Source organism: Salvelinus sp. IW2-2015, unplaced genomic scaffold (genome assembly GCF_002910315.2).
Source record: "Salvelinus sp. IW2-2015 unplaced genomic scaffold, ASM291031v2 Un_scaffold1312, whole genome shotgun sequence".
Taxonomy (NCBI): domain Eukaryota; kingdom Metazoa; phylum Chordata; class Actinopteri; order Salmoniformes; family Salmonidae; genus Salvelinus; species Salvelinus sp. IW2-2015.
In genome coordinates, this window is record NW_019942835.1 from 187,470 (window position 1) to 205,000 (window position 17,531).

The 17,531-nt window shown below is 47.4% G+C and overlaps 1 protein-coding gene across 1 annotated transcript in view; it reads right to left on the reverse strand.

The window, feature by feature from the left end:
* bsnb (bassoon (presynaptic cytomatrix protein) b) overlaps positions 1 to 17,531 on the reverse strand; it is a 124,715-nt gene that overhangs the window by 25,267 nt on the left and 81,917 nt on the right. The window contains exons 4-5 of the mRNA XM_070438955.1: positions 14,767 to 15,723; positions 5,245 to 11,886 (exon numbers count right to left, since the gene is read on the reverse strand). Of these exons, the coding sequence (XP_070295056.1) occupies positions 5,245 to 11,886; positions 14,767 to 15,723 (7,599 nt within the window). The remainder of the gene's footprint in view (positions 1 to 5,244; positions 11,887 to 14,766; positions 15,724 to 17,531) is intronic.

A 17,531-nucleotide genomic window follows, 5' to 3' on the forward strand; every position in this document is an offset into this window, starting at 1 on the left:
ACAACCCGCAAGATGGGATTCATCAATTGATCCAAGAATCCAGGTATAGAATTGTTAATGTGTTGTGAAAAAGGACTATAGTGTAAGCTGGAAAAGGCTCGAACGTTGGTGACAGTGGCAAGTAGCGTCTGACATAGGTTGTCAATCGAAGAGGTACCCAGTTATCAAGGCAGAGCGGCCACTAGAGAGCTCTGTGTGTCGCCCGTGATGACAGCTGCTCGAGATTCACGATGTTGTGAGGTGGTGTTACACTATTGCTCGAGAGTGTGTTAAGGTCATTGTTAAAAGGCTAATGTTGATACAGTAGAAAACCCTTTTGAAATTATGTATGCACAGCTGAAAACTGGTGTCCTGATTAAAGAAGCAATAAACCTGGCCTCTTTTTAGACTATTGTGAGTATCTGGAGCATCAGCATTTTTGGGTTCGATTACAGGCTCAAAATGCCAGGAACAAAGAACTTTCTTCTGAAACTCGTCAGTCTATTCTTGTTCGAGAAATTAAGGCTATTCCATGCGAGAAATTGCCAAGAAACTTGAGATCTCGTACAACGCTGTGTACTACTCCCTTCACAGAACAGAGCAAACGGGCTCTAACCAGAATAGAAAGAGGAGTGGGAAGCGCCCAGTGCAGCAACTGAGCAGAAGGACAGTACATTCGTGTCTAGTTTGAGAATAGACACCCAAAGTCCTCAACTGCAGCTTCATTAAATAGTACCCGAAGTTCTGCCACGAAAACCACTAGTCCTATCTTGTCAACAGTGATCATTGAGGCGACTCCGGGATGCTGGTTTACTAGGCAGAGTTCCTCTGCAGTGTCTGTGTTCTTTTTCCCATCTTAATGTTTTATTTTTATTGGCCAGTCTGAGATATGGCTTTTTCTTTGCAACTCTGCCTAGAAGGCCAGCATCCCGGAGTCGCCTCTTCACTGTTGACGTTGAGACTGGTGTTTTGCGGGTACTATTTAATGAAGCTGCCAGTTGAGAACTTGTGAGGAATCTCTCCTGACATGAACTGAAGCCACGTCTCATGCCACTGGCATACTGAATGTTTCCTCTCCAAGCACTGTGATTAGACCTGTCAATTTTCTGTCATTACTGTATGTAGTCAATCAGAGACACACATACACAATCACATTATTACACATCAATGATTTTACTCCTTGATTGTATTAACTCATTCTTAGCTCTTTTGTCTAACTGTGTAGTGTATTGTGTAATAGTTTTTTGTCCTCCCAGTCAAATCCTGTCCTGCCCTRAGCGGAAGTTGAGCTGTTCTCCAACAACATCCATCCATAACGAGCCTGTCCTGCACTGAAGTCAAGACTCTGAACACCTCAACTCATGCCTCATACCCTCATTCAATCACTGCTGTGATCCCTTCCCAACACTGTTAGTATTCATCTTATTCCCATTCCCCATAATATCATAGTATAAATGTCTTTGAGCAAGGCAGTTAACCCCCAACAACTGCTTCCCGGGTGGCCAATGACGTGGATGTCGATTAGGGCAGCCCCCCAGTACCTTTCTGATTCAGAGGGGCTAGGTTAAATGCAAAGGAAACATTTTTGTTAAATGRATTCAGTTGTGCAACTGACTAGGTATCCCCCTTTCCCTTTCCCAGTACATTGTACAGCAAGCAGTTTAACAGTTAAACCGACYGGCCRCGTTGGCAATAAATTAATACAACCGAAAGCTTACCTTGACTTGGACYGGTTCCAGTGTTGGATAGACTTAGTCAGCTAGCGAACATAAATAYCATTCTTCTCTGTATGAGCAGGGTGTTTGAGTAGGCTAAATTAGCTAGCTGGATTAGCTAGCTGTGAAAGTGTTGTTGTTTTTTTACGAACTATACAGTACCTTCAGAAGGTAGTCATACCCCTTCACTTATTCCAAATGTTGCTGTGTTACAGCCTGAATTCAAAATGGATTAAATATATTATTGTCCTCATCCATTTACACACAATACCCCATAATGACAAAGTGAAAACATGTTTCAATACATTTAAGCAATTGTARTGAAAATGAAAAATATAAATATCTAACTTAAATAAATAWTCACACCCCTGAGTCAATACATGTTAGAATCAGCTTTGGCAGTGATTACAMCTGTGAATCTTTATTGGTAAGTCTCTAAGATCTTTGCACACCTGGATTGTACAAATTTTGCGCATTATTATTTTAATTCTTCAAGCTCTGTCAAGTTGGTTGTTGAACATTGCTAGACAGACATTTTCAAGTCTTGCRATAGATTTTCAAGTCATTTTAAGTGAAAACTGTAACTAGGCCACTCAGGAACATTCAATGACGTCTTGGTAAGCAACTCCAGTGCATATTTMGCCTTGTGATTTAGGTTATTGTCCTGCTGAAAAGTTAATTTGTCTCCCAGTGTCTGTCCAGCAAACTGAGCCAGGTTTTCCGCTAGGAATTTGCCTGTACTTAAATCTATTCTCTTTCTTTTTATKRTAAAAAAAACTCCCTAGTCCTTGCCGATGACAAGCATACCCATAACATGATGCAGCCATCACCATGCTTGAAAATATGAAGAGTGGTACTTATTGATGTGTTGTGTTGGATTTCTTTACTACAACTTTTGCAGTTATACTTTAAATCAAATCAAATAAAACGTTATTAGTCACATGCGGCGAATACAACAGGTGTAGACCGTTCAGTGAAATGCTTACTTACGAGCCCCTAACCAACAGTGCAGTTAAAAAAAAAATATGGATAAGAATAAAAGATAAAAGTAACAAGTAATTAAAGAGCAGCAGTAATATAACAATGGCGAGACTATATACAGGGGGGTAACGGTACAGTGTCAACATGCGGGGGCACCGTTTAGTTGAGGTAACATGTACATGTAGGTAGAGTTATTAAATGATAACAACAGAGAGTATAACAACAGAGAGAAGCAGCGATGTAAAGGGGGGGGGGGGGCAATGCAAATAGTCTGGGTAGCCATTTGATTAGGTGTTCAGGTACCGCTTGCCGTGCGGTAGCAGAGAGAACATTCTATGACTAGGGTGGCTGGAGTCTTTGACAATTTTTAGGGCCTTCCTCCGACACCGCATGGTATAGAGGTCCTGGATGGCAGGAAGCTTGGCCCCAGTGATGTACTGGGCCATTCGCACTACCCTCTGTAGTACCTTGCGGTCGGAGGCCGAGCAGTTGCCATTCCAGGCAGTGATGTAACATGTCTGGATGCCCTCGATGGTGCAGCTGTAGAACCTTTTGAGGATCTGAGGACCCATGCCAAATCTTTTCAGCCTCCTGTAGGGGAATAGGTTTTGTCGTGCCCTCTTCCAGACTGTCTTGGTGTGCTTGGACCATGTTAGTTTGTTGGTGATGTGGACACCAAGGAACTTGAAGCTCTCAACCTGCTCCACTGCAGCCCCATTGATGAGAATGGGGGCGTGGTCGGTCCACTTTTTCCTGTAGTCCACAATCATCTCCTTTGTCTTGATCACYTTGAGAGAGAGGCTGTTGTCCTGGCACCACACAGCCAGGTCTCTGACCTCCTCCCCATAGGCTGTCTCGTCGTTGTCGGTGATCAGGCCTKCCACTGTTGTGTCATCTGCAAACTTAATGWTYGTTGTGTCTGGCCGTGCAGTCATGAGTGAACAGGGAATACAGGAGGGGACTGAGCACAGACCCCTGGGGACCTCCAGTGTTGAGGATCAGCGTGGCAGATGTGTTGCTACCTACCCTCACCACCTGGGGGCGGCCCGTCAGGAAGTCCAGGATCCAGTTGCAGAGGGAGGTATTTAGTCCCAGGGTCCTTAGCTTATTGATGAGCTTTGAGGGAAATATGGTGTTGAACGCTGAGCTGTAGTCAATGAATAACATTCTCACATAGGTGTTCCTTTTATCCAGGTGGGAAAGGGGAATGTGGAGTGCAATAGAGATTTAGTGCCTTATTGCAAACAGGATGCATGTTTTGAAATATTTGTTTATTCTGTACAGGCATCCTTTTCACTCTGTCATTTAGGTTATTATTGTGAAGTAACTTCAATGTTGTTGATACATCCTCAGATTTCTCCTATCACAGTCATTAAACTCTGTAAATGGCCTCATGGTGAAATCCCTGAGCGGTTTCCTTCCTCTCCTGCAACTGAGTTAGGAAGGACGTGTGTATCTTTGTCGTGACTGGGTCTATTGATACACCGTTCAAAGTGTAATTAATAACTTCACCATGCTCGAAGGGATATMTAATGTCTGCTTTGAACATTTTTACCCATCTACCAATAGGTGCTCTTCTTTGRGAGGCATTGGAAAACCTCCCTYGTCTTTGTGGTTGAATCTGTGTTTGAATTGCAGTTCTCGACTGAGGGACCTTACAGATAATCATATATGTAGGGTACAGAGATGAGGTAGTCAATCAAAAATCATGTTAAACACTATTATTGCACACAGAATGAGTCCATACAACGTATGTGACTTGTTAAGCAAAGGTTTACTCCTGAACTTATTTAGGCTTGCCATAATAAAGGGGTTGAATACTTATTGAGTTAAGACATTTCAGCTTTCATTTTTAATTAATTTGTAAACATTTCTAAAAACAAAAAAATATGGGGTATTGTGTGTKGGCCAGTGACACAAAATCTCAATTTAATAAATTTAAAATTCAGGCTGTAACACAAAAAAATGTGGCAAAATTATGAATTAAGAGAATGAATACTTTCAAAAAAGCKCTGTAGCTGGCTCTGTGTCTGCTGCTTCTCCTTAACTTTTTAAGAAATTAWTTTGTTCAAAACTGCTCAACTGTCTTTCTCTCTTTTTGAGTCAACTACTCAACKCATTTTATGCACTGGAGTGCTATCTATCTGTACCTTATGCTTTCAGTACTAGATTCATTCACGGATGCTTTGATTGCGTGGACAATTCATGCTGCAAGAGCTCCGAATCCTCCGGAAGTCATCAAAATTACTGGGTAAGTCCATGGAAGGAGGTGAGAACCATTAACCTCCTAAGTGTTGTATTGAAGTCAATGTACCCAGAAGAGGACAGAAAATTGCTGTCCTCCGGCTACACCATGGTGCTACGCCAGAGAGTCCTGTTGAGGATACTGTAGGATACTGTAGACCTCCTTTGCAAAACAGTGTGTTCTAATCTGTTATTTGGTGAGGTGAATATATTTCGTATATTTTTTGCAGGGTAGGACCTGTTGCATCTTTGCAACCGGGGGACTCACGAGGGGTTTTAATGTTACTGAAGTGAAAGTGAAATAATAATGCAACTTATTACATACCTGACTGTTGGAGAGGGCCTGCTGATGATAAGGTGAGAACCTGTTCTTGGCAGGGTCTTCTGAGGTGGGGCTGAGGGGTTTGGGGTCTGACATGGAGCGCTGCACACTCTTGATGGGCCTGGGGAGGCTCTGATGACGCTGAGGGGACTCYGCAGTGAAGGCTTTCTGCTGGGGTGTGACGTGCGCCTTGTTGAGTTTCTCCTGGGAGGTGAAGGTGGTCTCCAGCATCCGATGYGGTGACAGCGGGGACACGGGGGAGTACAGCACCTGAGGAGACTTGGGAGGCTGGCGAGATGGGGACTCGTTCTGCTGCTGGCCTTGGTAGCCGATATCCAGAGGATCGGGTTTCCTCCTTTCAAACTTGGCCACCCCTTGGGGAGGAGATGGGGTGGAGCCTACCATCTGCATGGTGGTGGAGTATGGGCTGATGGTGGTGGGGACGCTGAGCTGAGGGGCCACCACCCCCTGAGACTGGACTTCTGGTTCGGTCTGACAGGCCAAGCTCTCACCCTTATGGGTCCTCTCTGGAGCAGAGATGTAGTGTAGTAGCTCCACCTTGTTTGTCTCAGCCGCAGTGATGTGGATTGCAGGTGAGACCCTGCCCAACTGGTCTGTCTCWGTCTGGCATGAGGAGTCATTGGTGGTCTGAATGGCTATGCTAGAGGAGGACACTTTGGAGATTCCGTCGGATTTGACCTCCGCGCTAGAGTCTGAGTGCTTGGAGAAGCGTGATCTCCTGCGCCTAACCGGTTGCTCCCACTCTGCTTGATCCTCGTCGTCTGTCTGGACGCTGCAGTCGGCGATGCGCCTGGTTCTCCTGCCCCTACGGTTCATATACCTGTCCTCACCATCTTCATCATCCGTCTGCACGCAYCTATCTGCAATCCTCCTCACTGGCTCCTCCTCTGCTTCATCCCTAAGACGAGGCATAGAGTTCCGCTTCTTCATGACCCTGGACTCCGCCTGATCCTCACTATTTCTGAAGGACATCTCAGAGGCAGAGCTAGGTATAGGCCTTGGGGTCACCACTGTTTGGACCACCTGCCCTTCCATGTGGGGTTGCCAGAACTGCACACTTTGGCCCTCCTGTTGAATCACCCTACCACTCTGGTCACAGATMATGAAACCTTGAGGGGTTCCTCCTCCAACTACTACCCCTTGAGCAGTAGTGGCTGTAGCAGCTGCTGCTGCCGATGAAGCAGCTGCCTCGGCTGCTGCGGCTGCAGCTGCTGCCTCCACCACTGCAGTCTTCTGCCTCTTCTGCTCCTCCAACTGCTGCTGGAGCTGCTGCTGCAGCGACTGAATCTGGTCCAGTTGCATCCTCTGCTGGGCTAGCTGTTCRCTCTGCATGACCAGCTGTGTCTCCCTTTCCGATTGCTGCTGATGCAGGACTTGCTGTTTGATGGTCTGCAGCTCCTGAATCTCGCGCTGCACCAGCATCTGTTCTTTCTCCCTGTGCCTCTGGAGCTCCATGCGGTCTCTCTCCAGTTCCTCATGTAGGCGCATTTGKCGAAGTTTCTCCAGCTCCACACGCTCTCGCTCCATCTGCAGCATCTGCTCTTGCTGCTGTCTCAAACGCTCTTCTACTTTTTCTAGCTCTGGGTCTACGGAAGTAGCAATAGTGGTGCTGGCTGCTGCAGCCTGGAGTGTGGTCTGGGGCTGCAGCTGAGTCTGATGCTGCACTAGAGCCTGGGGCTGAGGCTGAGTTATTAGCTGGGACTGGGTTTGAGTCAGGGATAAAGCTTGAGTTTGAGTTGGTATTTGTTGTTGCATTTGAGTTTGCATTTGTTGCTGTATTTGGGACTGCATTTGTTGATGGATTTGGGCTTGCATTTGAGTTTGTGTATGGGGGTGTGTCGTAACTTTCTGCGCTTGGATAWGAGTTTGGGGGGTCTGTTGGTTTGCAGACTGAATTGGCATTGCAGTAGTTTGTACACTCTGTCCACCCATATGAGAAACCGGGTGGGCCGGTGGTAAAGTTGCAGCTGTGTGCACAGCGACGGTMGCCAAAGGCTTCCCAAGGTAGACAGGAGCTTCCTGGGTGGAGGTGCTTGTGTCAGGTACATTTCCAGGAACGCCAGCTGTTGTAGGAAACTGGTTGGGAGAAGCGTAACCGTAAGGTCCCTGTGTAGACAGAGGCATCCTTGGGGTCACATGAGGCAACCTGGTGAGGCTAGCCAGTGGTACAGCAGTCACGCCTGCAGGGTAAGGTCGGTATATTCCTCGTGGCATGGGTCGCAGAACAGAGGAAGGCTGGGTGGTTATTGGCAAGGTAGAGGCTATTGGGCTGTTGATGGTGGAGTATGTCATGCCATCAGCTCCTCTCATTGCAGATGGATATAAGGCCCGTATGCTTGCTTGTCTGGCATTGATCAGATTGGTTAGGGCTTGGCCGTGTGCAGTGGGCCTACCGTCAGGGCCATAGAGTAGGTTGGCTCGGATTGATGCTAAACTTTGCTGTAGYTTGAGCCTGGCTGCAGGGCCTGCTCCTCTTCCAGCACCATACTGCATCATGTCAGGGTTGCTGTACCGTTGACCGAACTGATCCATAGAGTTCAGAGCTGCACACATTCGGCTGATCTCCCTGGCAGTGGTGGCACTATACTGTGCCAGGTTGGCATCCGGTAAACCTGCCTGACCATAGCCGTAGTCTTGGTTGATGTTGGACATGGAGCCGTATCTTCGCAGAGGTAAGGGAGGACCTGTAACATCTCCTTCATGACGTAAGTCTGTGTAGGATCCATACTGCGCACCCATGCCAAGATATCCTCCTTCGTAGGTTTGATTCATGGTGCTCAGATCCACGGCCAGGTCCCCAGGGTCAGTCCTCTGATAGTACTGAAGCCCTGCATTAGACAGGTTGGTGTCAGACATGGAAGGTTGAAGTCTCCCTCCAGGGGGTATAGGGTATGGAGGGACTCCCTGCATTGGTTTAAGCTCCTCTGGTGCTCCTTGCATGCTTGATGTCTGGTAGCCATTATTTCCAGGTTGTTGTTGTTGTTGTTGATGATGATGTTGCTGTTGTTGTTGATGATGTTGTTGTTGTTGTTGTTTCTGCTGCTGCTGCTGTTGCTGCTGCTGTTGTTGTTGCTGCTGCTGCTGTTGTTGTTGCTGCTGCTGCTGCTGTTGTTGCTGCTGCTGCTGCTGCTGTTGCTGCTGCTGCTGCTGCTGCTGCTGCTGCTGCTGCTGCTGCTGCTGCTGGCTTACACTGTAATGTGGGGCAGGGGGTGGAAGGGTGACTTGGGAAGGTTCAGTGGTTAGATTTTTCTGAGTTAAGTTKCCTGCACAACTACCAGCGAAGGGTAGCTTGTAAACGACGTCACAACAAGCCACTTGGTTCTCTGGTTTCTGCATCTGTCCACCAGTGAGATCCAGGACCTGGGGAGGYGGAGGAGGCTCTTTSACCAGCTGAGTCACTGTGGCCACCTGAGATGTATTGCGGTCTTCCAGTTGGACCATCATGACATGGGGCTTTCCCGTGGACAGGTTCATGACCGTGGGCTTGTTCTTCAACTCCAAAGCAAGCCCACCCTGACAATAGTCATGCTGAGTGTTAGAGGAAGGTGGAGCCACAGACACTGGCTGAGGAGGTAAGGGAGATACTCTAGGAATTGCACTYACACTGACCACAGGCTGAGCAATGCCAATGCTTGTCTGGCTCACCACCAGGTCTTTCTTCAGRAACAGCGGCTGGACCTGGTTTGCTAGGTTATAGCGAGCGAAAGAGGACTGCTGGTGCTGCTGGAGTTGCTGCTCGAGGAGCTGTTGTTGCTGTAGGAGCTTCTGCTGCTGCATCTGGAGCTGCTGCTGCTGGATGCCCAGATCCTCRAGACATGCGTCAATCTTAGGAATGGACGGGTCAGTGATGGGTGTCTTAGTTTGTGTAAGACACATTGCTGATCCAATGCCTTGCCCCAGATCCATACGGTTCTGAAGGGGATCTCCGTAAACCACTGGATGCCCCTTCGGCTGAGATATAAACATGGAGGCTGCCACGGTGACTGTTGTTGGAGTGGACGCAGACACATGCGGCTGCTCTTGTGCATTCAGGTTCATGGCTGCATTCAGGTCCTGTACCGCTGTGTGGCGGCTGGGTGGTTGTTCAGCATCGAGAGAATACCTCCTTGTATCAGTTGCCAGAGACGTTAGATCCATGCCCTGGTCAGTCATGATGATTGGGGCGGGCTTCATTGGTGCTCTCAGGTCCACCACAGATGCAGGTCCACTCGGATGCATTTGAATTTGGCCCTGCTCCACYACCCTAGAGGTACCTGGAACGTTGGAGATTCTACATAGGGAGATATTTTCCATTGACATTGACCCACGACTGTATGTGGTAGCTGTGGTTGTCATTGTCATGCTCATGCCAATATTAACCCTCTCAGATTGGGGCCTCTGTAAACCGGGTTGAGYGGTTTGGTGCAGTGGGTGCATTTGTGGGGATGTTGGGGAGCTTGTTGAAGGAGTATGTTGCTGATACATGGGCTGACGTATACCCTGTGTTGGCGAGGACAGGGGCGAAGTGGAAGAGTTTACAGTTAAAGGCTTGGCAGAACTGGTGGTGGTCTCAGAGCCCAGAGTTATCACCATTACTGGTGAGTCGGAGGAGGACTGTTGTCTTGCAAGGCGTGGCGACGCTGATCTTTGTGGCGTATGGGCTCCATGTTGTTGTGGCGGTATTGGGGAGGTTGGGCCACCAGCGCCAGGCTGAGAATGTTGTGGGGACCCCCCAGGCCCAGTGGGTCGTYGGGACACCCCAGGCCCTGTGGGTCGTGGGGACACCCCAGGCCCTGTGGGTCGTGGGGACACCCCAGGCCCTGTGGGTCGTGGGGACGGGGAATGAGTGGGGCTCTGTGAGGGAGAGGGAGCAGGGGAAACAGGAGGACTGGGGCCTTTAAAATAGGAGAAGAGGGAGGATGCGATGGAGGGCACTCCAGGGTCAGGAGGAGGCACCCCCTGTGCTGGTCCATGAGTACCTGGTCTTCCAGCTGCCGGGGGGATAACACCCCCTATTTTGGCAGTCTGCGTCCTCATCCTGTCTTGGGTTTCTTTCGATAGATGCTGTGTCACACTGATTCCTTGGGGGATCCCTCTTCCAGACCCACGTGGGTCGTTTGAGGAGAAGGAAACAGGTGCAGAGATCTGTGTGGGGCTGGAGCCAGGTGTTAGGGAAGCTCCAGTGTCTAGATGTTGTTTATTGCCAGGCTGAGGTGCCCCAGCCAGTTGCCTTTGTGGACTTCCTTGTTGTTGACCTGGCCTTCCTGGCTGTCCCTGCTGCTGCTGCAGCATCTCTGCTTTCCTCATCATTTCTTCATAAACCTCCTCTGCACTTTTAAGTGTCTTGTCAGACGGTGAAGTGGCAGTAGGTTTTTCAGTGGGGGAGTAGAGAGACATGAACGTGGGGAGGTTGTGGTGGCTTCCTGACTTGTAGAGCTTGGAGCCCATCATTTCAAAGCCCTCTGCCTCTGAATCCATGGAAGGGGAGTACTCTGAGCAGGAGGATCTGTGGAGCTCCTCCATCTCTGCTGCCTGTCTCAGCTCCTCTGTTGGGGATGCATCCTCGATGGGAGAGAGGTTGCTGGGCGGAGTCTTGGATCTCTCTCTACGTCTCTGGGCCCTCAGCTCCTCTTTGTCTCTCTTAGTTTTCCTGGCTGTGCTGCGGATTCTCTGCAGGTCCAGATCTCTCATCTTCTCCTGCTCTCTCAAAAGCTCCTCTTCCTCCCTCAGCTCGTCTTCCTCYGATGAGTCCTCGATGGTGGGCAGGAGTGGGCCATGGGAGCGGTGGCGAGCCTTCCTCTGCTGCTTGGCTTCTTCCAGTCTRTGCCTGCGGCTGGGGCTGCTGTCACTGTCATCCTCCATGGAGGACACAGAGGTAGGGGACGTGCCGGAGGTGTAGCTGGGAGTGGTGGCAGGTAGGGTGGATGAATACTCCCCCCTCGACCGCTCCTCTGGTGATCCAGTCAGGCTCTCCATCTCCAGCTCTGGCTCTCTGAGGTCATGCTCTGAGTTGTTCAGCTCGATGGTCTTAAACCGCCGCAGGCCTCCTTGGGAAGCCATCATACCTTCGTCTTCTTCACCATCGGCGCCCTTGGTGTCCTCTTCAAAACTACTGGAATGGTGGGTGAGGCTGCGTCGTTTCTCCTTCCCCAAATCCTTTTTGTTTTTAGTTTTCTGGTAGCCGTACCCTTCCTCCTCCTCCATCTCATCCTCGTCAGCGCTCATTTCCATGATCTGCCTCCTCATGAACTCCTCATCTGTCATTTCTTTATGGGACTTCTTCTGCCTGGGCGGTAAGGGAGACAGACCACTCTCGCTGCTGTCCTCCACATAGTCGTGGCGCAGCTTTGAGCTGAGATCGTCCGACACTTCCCCATCCGAGTTGTACTCCTCGTCCTGGCCAATGGACAGAGAGTGAGGCCTCCCCCGGCCCTGGTCTGCAGCGGCCTTGGACTTTGACTCAAGCAGCGGCCGCATGGAGCTCTCCAGCTTGGTTATCTCAGAGGGGCTAGAGGGGCCTCGTTCACTCAGCTTCAACCCCGGATCCTCCTGGATCTGGCCTGTGATCTCGCCCATGGAGCCGGATATCCCATCTGACGAGTAGCCCGTGTCACTGAGGCTCTGTGTGCTGGACTTGTTGGAATACTGAAGGAAAGAGAGAAAAAAAGAGAGAGGTCAYAGGGCGGTATTAGCATCAGTCTTTTTCCCCCTTGACTTAATTTATTTCTATAGCAAAAAGTCTATTACAGGCATCAGCGCACCCTTTCTTTCCTATCGTTTCACCTAACTCAACGGTAGTGTCACTTTTATGAGCATTTGTTTCACAGATGATAGGGGTTGGAATTAAAGCAATGGAGCTTATACAGGATATATTACTATTCTGGCAAGACACAAGAGAATAATTKTATTGAAAGGAATTCAGTCATCTAAGCACATGCAACTATAACAGATAATGTAATACATACAGTGCCATGAAAAAGTACTTGCCCCCTTTCTGATTTTCTAAATTTTTGCATATTTTTGGTACTGAATGTTATCAGYTCTTCAACCAAACCTCATATTAGATYAAGGGAACCTGAGTGTACAAATAAAATAAGTATCACTTTTTTTGTTATGTATTTAATTAACAAAGTTATACAACACCCAATTTCCCTATGTGAAAATAATTGCCCCCTTACACTCAATAACTGGTTGTGCCACCTTTAGCTGCAATGACTGCAACCAAAKGCTTCCTGTAGTTGTTGATCAGTCTCTCACAGCGCTGTGGAGGAATTTTGGCCCACTCTTGCATGCAGAACTGCTTTAACTCAGCAATATGTGTGGTTTTTCAAGCATGAACTGCTTGTTTCAAGTCCTYCCACAAKATCTGGSAGGACTTTGGGCCCCCGAGTGGCGCAGCGGTCTAAGGACACTGCATCCCAGTGCAAGACGCATCACTGCAGTCCCTGGTTCAAATCCAGGCTGCGTCACATCCGGCCYTGATTGGGAGTCCCATAGGGCYGAGCACAATTGGCCCAGCGTTGTCCGGGTTTGGTCAGGGTAGGCCGTCATTGTKAATAAGAATTTGTTCTTAACTGACTTGCCTAATTAAATTTAAAAAATCTATAATAATAATCTCAATAGGGATTAGGTCTGGATTTTGACTGGGCAAAACAACACTGATTGTGTGTTTTGGATCACTGTCTTGCTGCATGACCCAGCTGCGCTTCAGCTTCAGCTCACAGACGGATGGCCTGACAGTCCCCTGTAGAATTATTTGATACAGAGCAGAATTCAGGGTTCCTTCTATTAAGGCAAGTCGTCCAGGTCCTGAGGCAGCAAAGCATCCCCAAACCATCACACTACCACCACCATGCTTGACCGTTGGTATGAGGTTCTTACTGTGGAATGCAGTGTTTGGTTTTCGCCAGGCATAATGGGACCCATGTCGTCCAAAAAGTTATACTTAAACTTGTCTGTCCATAGAACATTCTTCCAAGAGTCTTGATGATCATCCAGGTACTTCCAGGTGCTTTTTGGCAAACGTGAGTCAACTTTTTTGGACCAGATGGGTCCCATTATGTCTGACGAAAACCAAACACTGCATACRTTTCTTAATAAAATAAATAAAATAAGTATATTTTTTTGTGTTATTTATAAACTCAGGTTCCCTTTATCTAATATTAGGTTTTGGTTGAAGATCGGATAACAGTCAGTATCAAAAATATGCAAAAATAGAGAKAAATCTGAAAGTGGGCAAATACTTTTTCACGACARMGTATAAATATGACAAAATAAAAAGCTTGAGATAAAAAGTGACAAAAAAACGACAAACAACAATACAACGCACAAAGAAAAAAACATGATATTTTTGCTACATGCTTGTATAATACATTTTCCAATGCAATCACTGCAATACAGTTGAAGAATGACGGAAATAAATGAACAAGTTGATCAAAATATAATGATTAAGTATTAAAAAAAATAWWWATAAWAAAWAAAACGGSGCATTGCATGTTAATAACACTGATTAATCACGATCGCAATGCCAGAGAAAGATGACCATATTAAAGGTAACACAGGCTTAACATTATGATTGATGAAAGATAAAGATACTAAACCTGGTGCATGATAAACAGCTGATGCTTGGGGATAAGAATGATATGTTGCAATGATGATAGCAGTGGTGGTAATTAACATTTGAGTCATTTAGCTGACATTCTTATCCAGAGCGACTTACAGGGGCAATTAGGGTTAAGTGCCAAGGGCACACCGACAGATTTTATCACCTAGTGGGCTAGGGGATTCGAACCAGCGACCTTTGGTTCCTGGCCCAACATTCTAACTGCTAGACTACCTGCAGCCTCCTATTTGTGTAATGCAGCCTCCATATAATGTAATGATCATAGTGATGATAATGGCAGTGATGATGATGATGCTGATGCTGCTGCTGCTGATGATGATGATGATAGTAGTGCTGAGTGATTGACCGGCTATTAAAAAACGAATTGACCAACGTAATTTTTTTTCAAATAAAACTATGTAWTATACACAACTGAAATATTTTACTATTTCATAGTAATTTCATATTTTTCTATTGATGTCTAGCCAATGTGGACCTGACGGAGACAATGGAATATTGTCAATGTTTTAGCAATTGAAAGTTCCCCTATTTTTGGCTTTGAAATATCCATTAAAAAGCTCTAAAATCATTTTCATGTCATTATTTCATAATGCACTTAATCTAAAATTAAAAAACGAAAAACGAAAAATGTTCCATGATCAAACCGGAACCAAACCGACCTCAGAAAGCACTCATCGCTCAGCACAAGACTACAGACAGAGAAAGAAATGATTCAATTTATGGYAACACTTCACGATGAAGATGATGACACTGACGAAGAGGATGACATTGATGATGAAGATGATGACGACGTCGACAACTGTCAAGAATGACTGAAATGAAGGTAAATACAAGTCTGGCGGTAAATCAAGACGAATAACAGTGGTAAAGACGTTGAAGTTGCAAAGTTGCAGGTCGCTCACGTCATGGTGTTTTGACTTCTGCGAGTCTCCAGCAGGTTTTTTCTTTTCATCTTTTGATGTGGTGATGGTCTCAGGCGCTCCCTTCTTGGGCGAGGCTTTGACTTCTGCTTCCTTTTGAGTTTTGGTGGCGACTCTAATTTTCTCCTGGCCCTGCTGCTGTTTACCAGACTGCTTGTTGGGTACACTCTGGTTGGGTTTAGGTTGGGTAGGTGCACCCTTAGCAGGAGAGGGTGCACCCTTGCTAGGGGTGGGTGCAGCTTTGGTATGGGAGGGTGCGCCCTTGGCTGGGGAGGGCTGGGCAGGACCCTTACTCTGGGTGGTGGGTCCTGTCTGTTTGGCAGGGGAGGGTGCGCCCTTGGCTGGGGAGGGCTGGGCAGGACCCTTACTCTGGGTGGTGGGTCCTGTCTGTTTGGCAGGGGAGGGTGCGCCCTTAGCAGGGGAGGGCTGGGCAGGACCCTTACTCTGGGTGGTGGGTCCTGTCTGTTTGGCAAGGGAGGGTGCACCCTTAGCAGGGGAGGGCTGGGCTGTTTTAGCAGGGGACGGTTGTGCCTTGGCAGGGGAGGGCTGGGCTGTTTTAGCAGGGGAGGGTTGTGCCTTAGCAGGGGAGGGCTGGGCTGTTTTAGCAGGGGACGGTTGTGCCTTAGCAGGAGAGGGCTGGGCTGTTTTAGCAGGGGACGGTTGAGCAGGCCCCTTGCTTTGGGCGGTGGGCCCTGCCTGTTTGGCAGGGGAGAAAGGAGGGCCACTTACTTGGGCACCCGGTGGTTTCTGTTGCTGTTGAGGACCAGTGGGCCGTAGCCCTGCCTGCTGATTGGGCCCTCTCTGCTGAGGCTGTGGTTGATTGGCTGGAGCTGGGTGCCGTGGGGATCCCATTGGCTGAGGAGCAGGAAGTGGCGTGTCTCCCAGGGCCCCAGACAAAGCTCTCTGGGTCTGGCAGTTCAGACAGAGCCATTCTTTATTCTGAAACACAGACAGAACAAAAAGCGACATTTAGAAAACTGCATGGTACAGGATTGTATAAAACCAAACATTGTCTCCAAACTAAAGATTATTCCACAACGATCATTCAAGGAGAAGAACATTTAAAGTCAAGAAGAAACAACATCAACAAAATACTTGTTGGCCTAGTTTAGTTTAAAAGATATATATGCTGTTCACATTGACGCTCTCCATAGACTTTATCATACCATAGTGAAACATAATGGGGTAGKAGTAGGACGGTGGTAGATGAAAAGAGGTGCTATACTTGTCAAACAACGTGAAAGTACGCTTGAGTAACATTGAGATGAAAGAGMACAGGAATAGCTAGCTGTCTACACTGCCGCTGTGCTCACAGCAGCACTTACAAATTAAGCGTGCCCTCCTAACCGGGGAAAAAAAATTTAAAAACACAACTCCCCCATAAATCAGCTGTCTGGTAGAAGGTTTAGGCTGCTAATTTACACTGCTGCTGCGTCCCAAATGGCACCATATTCCCTATATAGTGTACTTCTTCTGGTCAAAAAGTAGTACACTATATATTAATACCGGTCCCACTATGTCATTCTTCTTTCATATGGCTGTAATATACTGTAGAAACGATGTGGTCAGGCTAAGCAATAAAGTACTGTACAGTGAGACTACAGTGGTGGCAGAGAGCCAAGGCTTTTAACAGGGAGTGTACTGACTCTGAACACAGGGGACTTGTTTAACATTGACCTTTATGTTGATATGAGAGTCAACACATATGGAGAAAGACMGGTTACTCTTGCTAAAAATTGATTCGATAAAGAGGGAGTGATGGAGGGGTATAAAAAAATAAAAGCATCTTAGGGTACCATTACTAAATGAAAGAAATAGACACCCTCTCACACCATACGGTCAAAGACCAGCATAATAAAGACGGATTCAAAGGATCGGAACTTCTTCCGATTGTGATAAATTGGCCTCAGATTAAAACAAGCAGGCAGTGGGATAAAGTCTCGGTTCAAGAAAGATGGTCCTTCCTAGATTTTGGGCAAACTATCTAAGAGATATCTATGAAGAAGCGTGTRTGAGGTCAGATCAGGTGCTTCAAGCAGCAGCCGCAGCACAGACAGGTTAGGCCAGAGCTGGCTAAAGGACTCAAACCCCTGTAGTTGTTTAAGTCAACCCTTTCATCTGCATGAGAAGGCTTCATCACCAGACAATGTTAAGCGCTTTGAAGCACATAGGAAGACGGCCGCTGCATGAATACAAATCAGCACTATGGTTATTAGTGTTGAGACACACAGAGACCCAACTGCAATTAGTTCCACAGTCAACTGTTCAGATGTAATCAGCCCTTCACGGAGCAGATAACACTCATCGACAGAGAGTTAGATACAGACTGTCACCCCTCACATTCAATCAACAGCAGGGTTCATCCAAAATGGCACCTTATACCCTATAGAGCGCACTCCTTTTAACCTGATTCCTATGGGCCCTGGTCAAATGCGGTTCCCCATTTAAGGAATAGGGTGCCATTTTGGAGACAACCAGATAGTCTCCAATGCACTGCCACCACACCTCTATGGAGGTATTGATTATGTCAACAGTCTGCCTGCGGGGAAAAAAGGGTGTAAACCCATCAAAAGACAGGATATTAGCAGAAACCGATTCCATTTCCGATTAAAAGAGCTGATCGATGAGACAGAACTACGGTGTCCGTATTAGGACAGCCTTAGTCTCAGCAGGAGTTGTTTTATTCTCAGATCAAATGGGAACATTTAAATGCTTCTATTACCAGGTTAGGAAAAGCACAACGAGAG